This window comes from Xenopus tropicalis, chromosome 1 (assembly GCF_000004195.4).
Source record: "Xenopus tropicalis strain Nigerian chromosome 1, UCB_Xtro_10.0, whole genome shotgun sequence".
Taxonomy (NCBI): domain Eukaryota; kingdom Metazoa; phylum Chordata; class Amphibia; order Anura; family Pipidae; genus Xenopus; species Xenopus tropicalis.
The window spans coordinates 68,355,848-68,373,336 of record NC_030677.2 but is presented as its reverse complement, the minus strand read 5'-3'; the positions used below and the strand labels follow the sequence as shown (position 1 = coordinate 68,373,336).

The 17,489-nt window shown below is 40.2% G+C and overlaps 1 protein-coding gene across 1 annotated transcript; it reads right to left on the bottom strand.

Moving 5' to 3' along the window:
• Positions 1 to 246: 246 nt before the first annotated feature.
• LOC116410986 lies at positions 247 to 14,202 on the bottom strand. Its single transcript, XM_031902741.1, has 10 exons — positions 14,167 to 14,202; positions 5,662 to 5,848; positions 5,055 to 5,166; positions 4,523 to 4,701; positions 4,089 to 4,196; positions 3,822 to 3,962; positions 3,509 to 3,726; positions 2,343 to 2,502; positions 758 to 897; positions 247 to 430 (listed from the first exon to the last, which is right to left on the bottom strand). The coding sequence occupies exons 2-10, from the start codon at positions 5,846 to 5,848 to the stop codon at positions 413 to 415; spliced, it is 1,263 nt and encodes a 420-aa protein (XP_031758601.1). The 5' UTR covers positions 14,167 to 14,202; the 3' UTR covers positions 247 to 412.
• Between the last annotated feature and the right edge of the window lie 3,287 nt (positions 14,203 to 17,489).

Genomic DNA, 17,489 nt, shown 5'->3' with positions numbered 1-17,489 from the left:
ATGCTTTTACTAACAAAGACGGTAGGGGAGTGACAGGATAAGGAATAACATCCAATAAAGTCAGTGGTCACAAGCAGTTCTTGGACTACTGTTTAAGTATTGTTTTTCTGTTTCTGTTTCAAAGTAAAGTAAATTGACAGTATATTTATGCTAATAAAAGAAAAACAAACACTGATCTTTACAACACTGTTGACAAAAATAGTTATTGTGCAAAGTGTAAATAAAAAACAAATAAAACAGTACAAGAACAATGCAAATAAATTTATTTATTTATTTACTATTTTTTTTAACTGTGCAACTACAGGAGTTGGTCCCCTGTGTCCAAACAATGTGGTCAGAACAAAACAGAGAATACTAATAACAGATTTATCCCAATGAACAAAAACACAATCCGATAGAGCAGTCAAACAATTTAATTCCCATGGGCCATCTGAAAAAAAACAAAAAAACCACACCAATAAGAAAGCTGTTATTTTTCCACTAAAGCAGTGTTATGAGACAGACTATGGATAAACTGCAAATTAACTTATAACTTATTTTACTGATTAAGTTATCTTACAAATTCTAGTACAAAAAATATTTTCATTTATTTATTAATTTTTTATCTATAAATCAATGGCTGTTTAATAATGTTTGAGTTTTTTTGCATTAAATAAAAGTTGAAATTTATTTTTATCATGAAGTCAACCTCTATTACTGACTTGTTATCCTAATGAAAAAATGTAACTGCCACTATGCTTCTTGGATCTGAATTTACCTCAGTTAACGCCTCTTTGACTCTTGAACGCTCTTTCCGGCCACCGCCACGGTCAGGAGCAAGATTGAACCAACGGATGGCATAAGAATCTATCTCACTGTCTGCTGCATTGGTCGAAGACTGGTTCTTTCTTACAGCCCCTGGTAAAAAGAAAAATAAGACTCTTTAACTTCACCCAGATCCAAATAACCAGGCCACGGTATTAGAAGCAGCAGTGGTCTCCTCATTTGAAGCATTGGCAAACCAAATATATAGAGGGATACCGTCCATACACCCCTTAACCCCACCCATGAAATCCCATGAATCCAGGTCTTTTCTAGAACGGTAAAAGTAATACACAAAAAAGCAAATAGCTGGTCCAAGTGGACACCACTCTGGGGCAATAACACCCTTACGCAATTCAGGACCTTCCCAGATGCTAACCTTTGGGCTGCTGCAGGGGTAAAGCACCTACATGATGTGGTGGAAGCAGGAGGTATCAAGCAATACGCTCAATTAAAGGAGGAATTTAACCTGCAGAACCACATGCTCTTCAGGTACCTCCAGCTGAAACATGCGTTCCAGATACAGTTCCCCAGGGAGCCCCCCAATATTACTGAAAGTACCCTTGAACGATACCTACACAGACCTAATCTGCTCAAACCCCTCAGCTGGTTCAATGCCATACTATTGCAGGGGAGCTTTGACTCAGTAAATCATATTAGGCTGAAATGGGCCCAGGACTTTCCCCAGCTAGATAATGATGTCTGGAAAGATATACTAGAACAAATAACTGAAAATAATACAGCAACAAGGGACCGCTACATACAGGTCAAATTCCTTAACAGAGTGTACCTAACCCCCCACAGGCTGGCACGCATATACCAGGGATACCCAGATGTGTGTAAAATGTAATGTAGATCAGGGCAATTACATCCATGTATTCTGGGAGTGTCCTAATCCAGCAGTACAGGACCACCATACTCACCTTATGGCTCACCATATGGGCTCCTTGCTGGGACTCCCGAATATCAGGACACCTGAATTTTGCCTATTGGGCCATACGGAAGGTCTTACTTTGCCCTCCGGGGACAGGATATGTCTGCAGCAACTCCTACATTATGCCAAGAAAGCTATTTTGCTGACATGAAAAAATACGGAACCGCCAACCCTGGGATTTTGGATAAAGCTGGTGGATGACACACTCCCAAGACAGAAACTTACCTACCTGGCCCGAGGATGCCCGGCCAAGTTCGACAAAATATGGAGCTGCTGGCTGACAGTACGAACGAATAGCATAACCCACTAATACCTCAACAAACCCTAGACAAGTAGCTAGGCACCGTTACAAATGAAACTTCTTCAAATGTAAACGCCCACCACTGAGTATTACCATGTATGAGTACCTTCTTTCTTTCCTATTTTCTTTCACTTCCTCCTTTACTATTCTCTTTTTGTTCCAAAATTAATAAAGAAAAACTTTCAAAAAAAAGAATCTTTAACTTCCACAGAATAATAAGCTCCATAATAATGGCATAGTAACTTTATTGTTTAGGTTTTAAAGATGTATCTAATACTCAACTTCTTGGTATTACTCAATACTTACTGATCAACAAACTTCTTGTGAGCATTTCCTTAAAGCACTTCTTCCCATTGACTCCTTTCCAATTTATTTGTTTGGCTACTGCATCTGAGTAAAGCCTTGAAAGTATGTTCCATGTCACTCTTTTGGTGTTTTGACCTCCAACAGCACCCAGAGCAGATATCTGAAAAGACAAAAATATATTATATTGTCTGCTCTAATCAAAACGAAAATTTTTATATAATGTAGAGAACAGCATATTCCAGGGGCCGTTTTACGGTGAGGACCCTCTCTGACTACAAAAGTAGAGAGAGACATTAGTAAAGTCAAGACGCTTTTATTGTCATTACAACCACATATAGCTGACGCAGTACACAGTGAAATGAAACGTTCCTAAAGGACCCTGATGCTACATACTGTAGACAACATAATTCAGGTCCAGGATCCAATTACAGAGGGAGGTGTTCAGGGCCGGCAGGCTCAATTACTCAATCTGGTGCTGTGGAATGATTGTACTGGATGCTGAACTGAAGTCTATGAACAGCATTCATGTATGTCCAGGTGTGTAAGGGCCAGATGGAAGGTTGTGGCATCATCCATGGAGCAGTTAGGATGATATTCAAACTGCAAGGGGTTCAATGAGCGTGATAGCTGTGTTTTGATTTGTTTCCTGATGAGTCTCTCAAAACACTTCTTCACAGTGGGTGTGAGAGCAAAAGGACATTAGTAATTGAAGCAGGAAACTGTAGACATCTTCAGCGCAGGGACAACGGTCATTGTCTTGAGGCATGTAGGAACAACAGCGCTGCTCAGGAAAATGTTAAAGATGCTAGCTGTTCTGCACATTCCGTGAACGCTCTGCCAGGAATGTTGTCTGGTCCAGCAGATTTCCATGGGTTAACTCTGCATAGAGTTTGCTTAATGTTTCTTAATGGACAGACTGAGCACCTGATCACTGGAGGGAGGGATGGTCTTGATCACGTTGTTCTCTACCATGAACCGAATGAGTACCAAACTTTATATTAATTGGTGCCCTGTATCTAACACTCTCACCTTAAATAATATGTAACCAAAACTAAGAATTAATATTAATATTTGAGGCCAGTATCACTACAACAGGCACAGAACCACTTGAGATAACGTAGGTACAACAACCATAAAGTAGCTTTAGATAATGGGAAAAAACATACCATGTTTTGTTTAGCTTGTGAATTTCTTGAGTCTTTAAGCCATTCCTCAAACTCCTCAACTTCAGGCACAGTGGTCAGGGGGATACTGATGTCTTTAGGCATTTCAGCCACAGGAGCCTCTGTCCCCAGTCTTGCAGCAAGATTGTTCACAGCAGCAGCAATCGCCGTTTGCTGTTCCTTCACATAATCCAATAAAGTTAGGATGTGCAGCTGAGCAGCTACAATAAAGGAAAGATTGAAAGTTTTCTTATTATATATCATTTTGAAAAACTGGATGTTTGAAATAAAAAAAAAAAAAAAAAAAAGATTTTACCAGAGCATGGAATTGGTCCAGTGCCTGTCTTCCCCAGTCTAAATGTGGGCCTAAAGAAATGCTCATCTGGCAGAGGCGTGGCAGAGATCTGGCCCATAGAGCTTGATGGTGTGTGAGAGACACGTGTTGCAACTTGAGGCCCTGAGCATGGGGAGAGTCATTATTTTTAGCTCACTGACTGTTGATCAAAGATGGCATGCAAAGAATTATTAAAAAATATACTATATATATATATATATATATATATTAATTATTATAAAAAAATACCTGAGCAAAAATCATCTTGAAAATGCATCGTATCAAAATGGCCAACAGAGGAGTGGGGCAGAGGACTGGAAGGCATGCAAGATGTACTTAAGGGGGCAGGTGGTGCTGCTGTGAAACATAGGTATGTCAATAACATATTTTTAAGTGAATAACAACAAATTATGAAAAATTTACTATTATAATAATAAATCCTTTATGTTTATAGTTTCTATTATAATTATGTGCACTTACAACGAACAATGTTCAGCCAAGATCTGTCAGATTCACTCAGCACATAAAAACATTAACTTTACAGTTACATTAACTGCATCAGATCCAGACAAGTACCTTGACTTAAGATAAAATTTGCCACGGCTTGACTGTATATACATGTTCAGTTGTAACATTAACATAACAGTATTAAAAAACTATTCAACAAAAATACAAGAATATACCAGTAAAATAAGATTCCGTCTGCCTCTGGTCTAGGAGAGGTCTAGCAGTAGTCTGGCAAGCTTCATTGTCAGGAGTAGGGGGAGGAATAGGTGGTACTGGACAAGGGAGGACATTGTGGCATCTCCTCTTTATAGCCATCTCTGGCTCACTGTCAGAGTCTGTATCGCCAAAGATTTGCCTAACAAACAAAACAAACACCAACTAATCATAATGTTTGGCAGGGTTAAAAACTTAAAGCAATTTGTTAAAGATTAAAACCTAAAAACACTCAAAATACATAAAAAGACACACAAAATATTAAATTAACCTACACTATGGAATCTATAGTATGGCTTGTATCAATTGACCCTTTATAGTACTGCAAAATATCCAAACAGTCCATTGCTTCCTTTGGCAATTATAGCAAATTACTTCAAAGCAAAAAAAGAGAAGTTTACACTACCTAGCCTTTAAGCTCTATAGTTAAATATTTCTAAACGTATTTTAAATGGTATATAGTAGTAGTGGAGTAATAGTCTCAGAATATGAAACCTTGGCTTAATTTTTCTCTTCCTAATCACTTCTTCCTCCTCATCTGTTTGTAATTCAGAGGTATTGCAGGTCAGCGAGGCCCTCAGTTTCTGTCTTGCTTTAAGGTAATCACCTGATCAGAATTCACAAAAAATAAATAAAATTAATTAAATAAATACCCTCACTTCTACAATCTCAAATTGAATCTGCAATCCGTCTGTGCCTGTCGCCCATCTGACCCGCATCCGACACATAAATATTACTCCACCTGTTATAGTACATCAAATATTAGCTGTTCATTTAAATTTTCTGTGAAAATCATCAGAACTACCATGCTCAGGGATCATCCGATCATCTCAATCGGAATGCAGTTTATGCATGGAGCGCTCTTCTAACAATCTGATCTGAATCATGTGTGTTAGTGAGGACTAGAATTGAGAACCACTGATCTAAAGTGGTTTGGCTGTTGTTCTAGACCCACTATTAAGTACTGACTGTTAAATTTGTGTAAATTAATGTGTACAATATAGAAATTTGAAACCATTAATAATTGAAATTAAAAAATTTTTAAGTTTAGTTCACAGAAATTACAAATAAATTTCATTTTATTTCTAAAGCAGATTCTTACCTGTTCTTGAAAGGACTCGAACATCATATTTTTTCCAGTCTGCTCCTGGCTCTTCACATTTTTGAACAGCTCGGTTTATGCGTTCGTCGCTTCTATAGTTTGGCCACCAAGTGACACCATCTTCAAGCCATGATTCAGATATAATGTTAACAGTGTTTGTTTCTATAAATTCCACAACCAAAAACATCTGAAAAAGAAGTTTTTGCAGAAAGTATTACATATTTTAAAAGACATACAACATTCCTTTAACATTTTCCTTCAATCCATGTACTAGCATTCTTTGATCATACTGTTATCACCAGCATAGATTGCCTTTTCCCTCAAACAATTAAAATTGACACAACATACAAGCACAGGTAACAACATATATAGTACCTCACAAAAATGAGTACACCTCTCACATTTTTGTAAATACTTTAATATACCTTTTCATGTGACAACACTTAAGAAATGCCACTCTGCTCCAATGTACAATAGTGAGTGTACAGCCTGTAAGAACAGTGCACATTTACTGTCCCCTCAAAATAACTCAACACACAGACATTAATGTCTAAACTGCTGGCAACAAAAGTGAGTACACCCCTAAGTGGAAATGTCCAAAATTGGTCCCAATTAGCCATTTCCCTCCCTAGTCCCTAAATTTGGTGTTATTGCTCTCACACTCTCTCATACTGGTCACTGGAAGTTCAACATGGCTCCTCATGGCAAAGAACTCTCTGAGGATCTGAAAAAAACAATTGTTGCTCTACATAAAGATGGAAAAGGATATAAGTGCTAGAAAATAATGGTGAATGGTGGGACCAACGTGTCAAAATATTGACACGTTGGTCCCAATTTAGACATTTCCATTTGGGGTGTTGCCAGCGGTTTAGACATTAATGGCTGTGTGTTGGGTTATTTTGAGAGGACAGCAAATGTACACTGTTATACAGGCTGTACACTCTCTACTGTACACTGGAGCAGCGGCATTTCTTCAATGTTGTCACATGAAAAGATAGAATAAAATATTTACAAAAATTTCTGGTGTACTTTTTTTATACTGTACATGAAATGAAGTGTTACTGTCAATGCTTCATAAAATGTATTATAAAGCCATCAGTCATTTACCACTTACCCCAAGTTACCTGCTCCCCCCTTTTTCTTGTTAGTTGTTTTTCTTTTTAGTTTTATTAACATGTAAATAAGATAACTGACTCAATTTTGCTGTATTACACTTAATAATATATTTTGTTATTTCTCAAAAAATAAATTGTTCAAGTTAGAAATTTACCAGAGAAGAGTAAAAGCAAAAGAAAATTTACAAAGTAAACCTCATCAGAACTACCATGCTCTGGGATCATGGTCAGGGATCATCCGATCATGCATGGAGCGCTCTTCTATCGATCTGATCTGAATCGGGTGTGTTAGTGAGGACTAGAATTGAGAACCACTGATCTAAAGTGGTTTATTTGGAATACTCACATTTTCAAAATCCAGTATCCAGAAACCTTTGTGAAGTAAAGCAGTCTTTTGTCAGTTTTTGTCAGTCTTTTTCGTCATATTGTTCCTAACCCCATCCCTAACCTGAACTAGAGCTGTGTTCTATAAGCGGGTATGCAAGAGAGGCATGACAACAAATTTATCATTGTAAGGAAGGAGTACACACTTGTGAGAGATCTGTGATGCTTTGGCTACCCTTAATGGTCCTGTTGGCTCTGACACAATAAATACTCTAAGAAAATCCGAGCTCATTGGATAGTTGAAAAAATTTGCAATTTGTGTAAAAACTCTAAACACAACGTATATTTCCTTTACAGACTGAACAATGTTAAGAATAACACAAATGTCTTTGCCTATAGCAAAAACATTATCTCCTGTTGAAGCTTTCACTGACCAGTGTTCAGTCCTCAGCTCCCTGTACTGTGCTGTTGCTTGAAGGCCATCAGGAACAGGTCCAACATAATGTTGCATTCTTAAAGCTTTACAGGGCAACTCAGAACTACTGATTTTTTCAACCTCTGATAACCTTCTTATTATCTGCGCAAGAGGAAATTCTGGCTTTCTCACAAACTTCTTCAGTGTACGGAGGTAATTTTCATATGGAAAAGCTGAGATAGTGTCTAAAGAACCATGTAGTTTGGCATCAGCTGACAGGTGGACCAAGGCATGCACATTATACACTAAGGCATCTTTTCCATAAAGCTCCCCAACATGTTTTACAAATGCTGTAAGAAGCGTGTTTGCATAATTGTTAAACAAAGAATAAAGCTGCGGGCTACAAGGATGCAAATACCTGTATAAAATAACATAAAGTTGTTATATAAATTATGATCTAAATACGGTGCCAGAGCAACAGAACCAGTATACAACAGAAACTGTCTAAGTTCAGTAGCTTTCCAACGATCTAGTTCTCTCAAAGATCTTGGTTTCCTTACAAACTCAACTGGTATGTACGCACGCATCTGAGTCAGAGTTTGAGAAATGCGATCAACACAACCGGAGGACAAGCGAAATTTCAAAGGGCCCCTCAGCCAAACATTTAACAATTTACGTGTAACACCTAAACATGCAAGGTGCATGTAATCTATAGGAAATCTAGTCACCATGCCCACATCTAGACCAAAAAATCCATGTGGTCCATCATGATGATGGTCCTCGTCAACTTTGTCTGAAAATGATGAATCAGTCCGTAACACAAAATCATTCTGGGGGTATGTCATTCTGTGGTTAACATAAACTCCTGGCTGGCAACACTTATCACATCCATGATAACCATTGTGTGCCTTTACGTTTTTTACAAAAGCTCTAGCAGGGGTATCACATACAACAGAATCCAGTTCAAAGAAAACCTTTTTTTCTTTAAAATAGACTCCTTCCTGCAGCTGTTTTAACTCGTGGGTAAAGTCTTTCAAATATTCATCAGGGGCATTTGGTTTTTTGGTACCACAGAAGAGCCCGATAACAACAGGTTCTTTCATTGGGGCATTTAACAAGAGTCCTAAAATGGGCCATAACTGTAAATTTGTGCTCTTAAACAATGGCAAGCCGTCAATGTTTACTTGCAATTTAAAAGTAAAGCCATTTGGAAACTTTTCAATTAGTTTGGTTAGGGTGTTCCAGAGAGCTGTCAGGATACCTCTATAATGATAAAACCCACCACATTTTTGTTGAATTTTATATTCAGTTTTTGTTTTAAGGATGGTTCGGGCATCCTTTGGAAGTTCTGGGTGGTACACTCTCAACAAACTAAGGAGAGCTGATAGGGCAACTAAAGAAACACCAAACTGTACAGACCAGTTGGCTAAAGTTTCAACAAAGCTGACTGGCTCATCTGCAACCTCTGGTTCGGATTCAGAGTCAGGCTCTGAAACACACTGTCTTTCAGTCAATCCTCCAAAATCATCTGTGCAAATAGAATCTAAATGCTCGTCTGTCCGAGAGAGTCTTGAGTCACTGTCATTGGTTGTGGAATATGCATCAGCTTCGTAAGCTGTTGTAAAAGTTGGTTCTGGTTGTAAGTCTGCAATGTCATGCAGGCGTTTTTCAAGTGCAATGCGAGCCCTCCGTCTGACTCCAGAACTTGTTAAAGGTGGTTCCCTCCTTTTCATAGTCTCTAAATAAATATTAAGTGTGAACAAAAAAATTCAGTGTTTCTTATTTCTTATTTTTAGCCTATTATTAACATATTTACTGGTAAATGGTTAAAATGATTGCGCCTCCGCGTAGGGACAGTAACCGGGGGACAGAGGTATTGCAAGTAGTTATAAAGGGTGAAGGAGCTGGAGTATGTAGATGGGAGCAGGGAGGAGGATATGTGGATGGAGTATGGACAGACAGCAGGGGGGTTAAAGGAAGTGACTACCTTAGGGAGCACCATGCATACAATTAGAAGAAATGAAGTGCATTTTGCCATTATCAGGTGAGGTGTAGTCTTGTAGCGTCAGAGAATGGCAGTAGAGATGGTTCCTCAGTGCATTAATGAGTTGGTCTGCATTTGAGACAGTTCTTTAATTTCAAGCAGCAGTCTGTAGTGGCTCTCCTTGTAGGTCTCCTCTGATTAACTCCTTGTTAAACTCGTTCAGATCACTTGTAAACGAATCACTTTGGAACAAATCACCCTTGCAAATGCTCAACCCCCAGCAAATGCTCTCCCCTAAGAAAGTCTTAATAGGGAGAGGCAAAGCTGGGGAATCACAACTGATTGTAATTGATCAAGCAACAGGCTAATCACCCAGCTGTGTCAGAGGGGGGGAGTATAGCAAGAGTGAAGATGAACCCTGATATAAAGTGACTTACAGAGTTTATTTACAGAGGAGTTTTATGGGGGGTCATAAAATGTACAAAACTACAGAAAGAGCTAATAGTCTATAGATTTTGGCTAGTGCCAAAAATGAAAATTACCAGTAAAAACTGTACAAATGCAGACAACAAGGCCACAGAGTAGATGGAATGGAGGGCAGATATAGCAGATTTACCAGTAAAAACTGTACAAATGCAGACAAGGCCACAGAGTAGATGGAATGGAGGGCAGGTATAGCAGATTTACCAGTAAAAACTGTACAAATGCAGACAACAAGGCCACAGAGTAGATGGAATGGAGGGCAGATATAGCAGATTTACCAGTAAAAACTGTACAAATGCAGACAACAAGGCCACAGAGTAGATGGAATGGAGGGCAGATATAGCAGATTTACCAGTAAAAACTGTACAAATGCAGACAACAAGGCCACAGAGTAGATGGAATGGAGGGCAGATATAGCAGATTTACCAGTAAAAACTGTACAAATGCAGACAAGGCCACAGAGTAGATGGAATGGAGGGCAGATATAGCAGATTTACCAGTAAAAACTGTACAAATGCAGACAAGGCCACAGAGTAGATGGAATGGAGAGCAGGTATAGCAGATTTACCAGTAAAAACTGTACAAATGCAGACAACAAGGCCACAGAGTAGATGGAATGGAGGGCAGATATAGCAGATTTACCAGTAAAAACTGTACAAATGCAGACAAGGCCACAGAGTAGATGGAATGGAGGGCAGATATAGCAGATTTACCAGTAAAAACTGTACAAATGCAGACAAGGCCACAGAGTAGATGGAATGGAGTGCAGATATAGCAGATTTACCAGTAAAAACTGTACAAATGCAGACAAGGCCACAGAGTAGATGGAATGGAGGGCAGGTATAGCAGATTTACCAGTAAAAACTGTACAAATGCAGACAAGGCCACAGAGTAGATGGAATGGAGGGCAGGTATAGCAGATTTACCAGTAAAAACTGTACAAATACAGACAACAAGGCCACAGAGTAGATGGAATGGAGGGCAGGTATAGCAGATTTACCAGTAAAAACTGTACAAATGCAGACAAGGCCACAGAGTAGATGGAATGGAGGGCAGGTATAGCAGATTTACCAGTAAAAACTGTACAAATGCAGACAACAAGGCCACAGAGTAGATGGAATGGAGGGCAGATATAGCAGATTTACCAGTAAAAACTGTACAAATGCAGACAAGGCCACAGAGTAGATGGAATGGAGGGCAGGTATAGCAGATTTACCAGTAAAAACTGTACAAATGCAGACAAGGCCACAGAGTAGATGGAATGGAGGGCAGGTATAGCAGATTTACCAGTAAAAACTGTACAAATGCAGACAACAAGGCCACAGAGTAGATGGAATGGAGGGCAGGTATAGCAGATTTACCAGTAAAAACTGTACAAATGCAGACAAGGCCACAGAGTAGATGGAATGGAGGGCAGGTATAGCAGATTTACCAGTAAAAACTGTACAAATGCAGACAAGGCCACAGAGTAGATGGAATGGAGGGCAGATATAGCAGATTTACCAGTAAAAACTGTACAAATGCAGACAACAAGGCCACAGAGTAGATGGAATGGAGGGCAGATATAGCAGATTTACCAGTAAAAACTGTACAAATGCAGACAACAAGGCCACAGAGTAGATGGAATAGAGGGCAGATATAGCAGATTTACCAGTAAAAACTGTACAAATGCAGACAAGGCCACAGAGTAGATGGAATGGAGTGCAGATATAGCAGATTTACCAGTAAAAACTGTACAAATGCAGACAAGGCCACAGAGTAGATGGAATGGAGGGCAGATATAGCAGATTTACCAGTAAAAACTGTACAAATGCAGACAAGGCCACAGAGTAGATGGAATAGAGGGCAGATATAGCAGATTTACCAGTAAAAACTGTACAAATGCAGACAAGGCCACAGAGTAGATGGAATGGAGGGCAGATATAGCAGATTTACCAGTAAAAACTGTACAAATGCAGACAAGGCCACAGAGTAGATGGAATAGAGGGCAGATATAGCAGATTTACCAGTAAAAACTGTACAAATGCAGACAAGGCCACAGAGTAGATGGAATAGAGGGCAGATATAGCAGATTTACCAGTAAAAACTGTACAAATGCAGACAAGGCCACAGAGTAGATGGAATGGAGGGCAGATATAGCAGATTTACCAGTAAAAACTGTACAAATGCAGACAACAAGGCCACAGAGTAGATGGAATGGAGGGCAGGTATAGCAGATTTACCAGTAAAAACTGTACAAATGCAGACAACAAGGCCACAGAGTAGATGGAATGGAGGGCAGATATAGCAGATTTACCAGTAAAAACTGTACAAATGCAGACAAGGCCACAGAGTAGATGGAATGGAGGGCAGATATAGCAGATTTACCAGTAAAAACTGTACAAATGCAGACAAGGCCACAGAGTAGATGGAATAGAGGGCAGATATAGCAGATTTACCAGTAAAAACTGTACAAATGCAGACAAGGCCACAGAGTAGATGGAATGGAGGGCAGGTATAGCAGATTTACCAGTAAAAACTGTACAAATGCAGACAAGGCCACAGAGTAGATGGAATGGAGGGCAGGTATAGCAGATTTACCAGTAAAAACTGTACAAATGCAGACAACAAGGCCACAGAGTAGATGGAATGGAGGGCAGGTATAGCAGATTTACCAGTAAAAACTGTACAAATGCAGACAAGGCCACAGAGTAGATGGAATGGAGGGCAGGTATAGCAGATTTACCAGTAAAAACTGTACAAATGCAGACAACAAGGCCACAGAGTAGATGGAATGGAGGGCAGATATAGCAGATTTACCAGTAAAAACTGTACAAATGCAGACAAGGCCACAGAGTAGATGGAATGGAGTGCAGATATAGCAGATTTACCAGTAAAAACTGTACAAATGCAGACAAGGCCACAGAGTAGATGGAATGGAGGGCAGGTATAGCAGATTTACCAGTAAAAACTGTACAAATGCAGACAACAAGGCCACAGAGTAGATGGAATGGAGGGCAGATATAGCAGATTTACCAGTAAAAACTGTACAAATGCAGACAAGGCCACAGAGTAGATGGAATGGAGGGCAGATATAGCAGATTTACCAGTAAAAACTGTACAAATGCAGACAACAAGGCCACAGAGTAGATGGAATGGAGGGCAGGTATAGCAGATTTACCAGTAAAAACTGTACAAATGCAGACAAGGCCACAGAGTAGATGGAATAGAGGGCAGATATAGCAGATTTACCAGTAAAAACTGTACAAATGCAGACAAGGCCACAGAGTAGATGGAATAGAGGGCAGATATAGCAGATTTACCAGTAAAAACTGTACAAATGCAGACAAGGCCACAGAGTAGATGGAATGGAGGGCAGGTATAGCAGATTTACCAGTAAAAACTGTACAAATGCAGACAACAAGGCCACAGAGTAGATGGAATGGAGGGCAGGTATAGCAGATTTACCAGTAAAAACTGTACAAATGCAGACAACAAGGCCACAGAGTAGATGGAATGGAGGGCAGATATAGCAGATTTACCAGTAAAAACTGTACAAATGCAGACAAGGCCACAGAGTAGATGGAATGGAGTGCAGATATAGCAGATTTACCAGTAAAAACTGTACAAATGCAGACAAGGCCACAGAGTAGATGGAATGGAGTGCAGATATAGCAGATTTACCAGTAAAAACTGTACAAATGCAGACAAGGCCACAGAGTAGATGGAATGGAGGGCAGGTATAGCAGATTTACCAGTAAAAACTGTACAAATGCAGACAACAAGGCCACAGAGTAGATGGAATGGAGGGCAGGTATAGCAGATTTACCAGTAAAAACTGTACAAATGCAGACAACAAGGCCACAGAGTAGATGGAATGGAGGGCAGGTATAGCAGATTTACCAGTAAAAACTGTACAAATGCAGACAACAAGGCCACAGAGTAGATGGAATGGAGGGCAGATATAGCAGATTTACCAGTAAAAACTGTACAAATGCAGACAACAAGGCCACAGAGTAGATGGAATGGAGGGCAGATATAGCAGATTTACCAGTAAAAACTGTACAAATGCAGACAACAAGGCCACAGAGTAGATGGAATGGAGGGCAGATATAGCAGATTTACCAGTAAAAACTGTACAAATGCAGACAACATTATAGTATATTATTAGTGTATGTGTGTTTTTGTGTGTATTTGGCACTTACTTGTGTAGTAGATCGTGGATCTGCAGGGAGACAGCAGCAGCAGCAGTCTGGCAGTGAGTAGGAGTGGCAGGAAGCAGGGGGCTGAGCAGAGGGGGAAGCAGAGAAAGGCAGAAGGAGATAGTTAAAGCCAGGCACGGATTGCACGGCTTTTCTTATGGGGCCCCTGGGCTATCGCACCCCAGGAGCCACTCTTTCCCCCCCTCTGACTATTGTCTGGAGGCTGGGGAACAAGCGGGGAGTGAAGAAGCGGCTTCCAAAGCCGCTCCTCCGCTCCCAAATCCGGAAGTGCAGGACGTAGAATCTACGTTCTGTGGCACTTAGGTACTTTGTTACCCAGGATGTAGATTCTACGTCCTGTGGCACTAAAACTGTTAATAGACTGTGACTTACCTTTATGAAATTTGTAGCTCTGAGGATGTAGTACTACCACTGAAGCGCACTCGTTTTCACAGATGCGGCACAGATCCGTTTAGCGAATGTTCCCGCCCACTGACACCCGGCCCTGAGCTCTGAAACGGAGGTGACTGTAACGCGGATTTGCCGGTTTGAAAACGGATCTGGCTCGGAGTCAGCTGCTGTGTGGGAAACGGAGGTGACTGTAACGCGGATTTGCCGGTTTGAAAACGGATCTGGCTTGGAGTCAGCTGCTGTGTGGAAAACGGAGGTGACTGTAACGCGGATTTGCCGGTTTGAAAACGGATCTGGCTCGGAGTCAGCTGCTGTGTGGAAAACGGAGGTGACTGTAACGCGGATTTGCCGGTTTGAAAACGGATCTGGCTCGGAGTCAGCTGCTGTGTGGAAAACGGAGGTGACTGTAACGCGGATTTGCCGGTTTGAAAACGGATCTGGCTCGGAGTCAGCTGCTGTGTGGAAAACGGAGGTGACTGTAACGCGGATTTGCCGATTTGAAAACGGATCTGGCTCGGAGTCAGTTGCTGTGTGGAAAACGGAGGTGACTGTAACGCGGATTTGCCGGTTTGAAAACGGATCTGGCTCGGAGTCAGCTGCTGTGTGGGTTATATGTATTGGTGGAGTCTGGAAGTTGTAGTCCAAAATCAACAAAATAGCCGTCATTGGGTGACAGCAATAAATTAGGCCATACTTGTATATGACCATATTTGACTGATGCATGGAGAACTGTGGTATTCTTTTTTTGGCTACTCACACTGGTATTTCCCTGATTATTTGTAATAAGGAATCTTGTAATAGTAAAATGTCAGAGTTGATTTAAGCCTTAATATTGTCAACTCTTTAAAATGAGGAAATATAAATAACCCCTATTGAGGGATTGTAGTTGAAATGACCACCAGAGACTTGTATCTTCATTTAATATGGCAAACTTAATGCTAAAGGGAATCACACGTATTGCTAAAGGGAATAACACAGTGAAAAGTGAGCATGATGAGCCCTCTGCTGGTGGAATGGATACCCTGCACTTGATTTTCCAAAAGGTTTAGAGAAAATAAGCAAAGGGCATTTATTCAGACATAAGAAATGGAAGATCCTCTATATGTCAACAAAACAAAGCCCAAATGAGTTATGGGAATGCTTGGGGCCTTGGGCTTATCAGATAGGGACTTTCTCTAATGTGGAGCACTCACATTCTAAAAACATAACACTTATAGTACTAACACAGTATCTAATTCATTCATGGCAGTTATGGGCCTACGCCCTCAACCATTTTGAATGACAACCTATTTTGATAGCAAGCTCTTGGGCATGGAGCACTTTCATAACATGTAGCACTTAATTTTGCAACTGTATTATATAAAATGTTTTATAATGTATTGTAAAATGAACAGAGCTGTGTATACTACTATAAAAAAAAGATATACTTGCATTCATACATACATACAGGGTAATGGAATGGGGGCGGGGGCAGGGGTCACAGGTTTGAGCAGCAGGATAACACAGGGATCCCAAGTTATGCCTTAGTTTGTAGTGTCTAGTAGATAATTTTTCTCTTCATTCCCCTAATCTGAAGTGCCTTATTGCATATAACACGTGGGTAAAGGATCAGGATGTCACTCTATTGCTTAATACACAAACGTTACAGTAATTCACATAATTCACTTCAGCTCCCATGTACACACGAGCCACATAATTTACTGGAATAAATGTGTTCTCTCATTTTCAAGTGTCAGTGTCAGTGGGGCTGATTAATTAATGTAAAGTATGCACGCACCAGCCCTAACACAAAGCTTAGCACAAGGGCAACTTGCCATCAGTCAGGTATTTACTGGAGCATTCCCTCTTCTCTCTTTTACTATAATGAAAGGTTTAACAACAGCCAGGGGGAATCAAGTTCTCAGTCTGCACATCCTTGATATTTAAACCAATTATATGATGGGATTTCTTTGTCACTAACTCCACAAAGGGACAGTGGTGTGGCCAAATCTTACTGGGCTTCACAGCAAAATCATTGAAAGGTAAATATCCCTTTTAGGCCCTTAGGGCACATGTATGTCTGCAAGTGCAGTGGGTAAAGTGCAATTTCATATGCAATCGCCATGTTTTTTTCCCCCAATGCAGCATTTTTCCCCAGAATTCCGTCATTACAGTTGCAAAGGGGTGATGCTTTTGATGCTTACTCAAATTGTGTCCAGTTTGCCAACATTGACTCAGCTACGTATGTGCTTTGCTGGGTTGCCTCTGAGGGGTTGGTGTGGAAACCCTGGTGGGCCCCTGTGCACCCCAGTCCGAAATGAAGTGCGGCAAGAGTGCATGGTGCTAAGGGAAACCTGGTTGGGTATACCCTATGTTGCAGAATGGGTACCATGAGGCACTGGGATGCACCTATCCATTGTTTGGTATAGTATGTTTACTGCTTATTTTTTAATTGTTTGTTTCATTTTGAGCCAATAAATGATTTGTTTATTTCACTGAAATATGTTGTTATTTGTTCATATATTGATTCAGGACCTGAATCAGTGGGATCAGTGGGATATAACTTGTAGATTCTCTTTCTTAATCTAATCTACTATTATAACCTATGTTGCATTTGGCTATATATATATATAGGGTTGTTGAAAGGTGCTGAGTTTTAATCTCCTGTTTAGTTATGTGATTGCGCCATCCAATAATGTTTTAGAACTACTCAGCAGTAAATTAAGGCAAATAATAAAACATTCACTTTTTTAAAGGTGCTGAGCTTCAGTTTGCCATCCGTTGACTTCAAAATCACATACCTGCCTTCTGACATTCAGGTGTGTTATAGGGATTAGTGTCGCCCAGAGGCAGCCTAGTCAGTGCTGCCCCCACTCACCACCCTACTTTTAGTTTTGTTTAATAGAGCATGTTGAAGGGACAGCAACGCTAGTGCA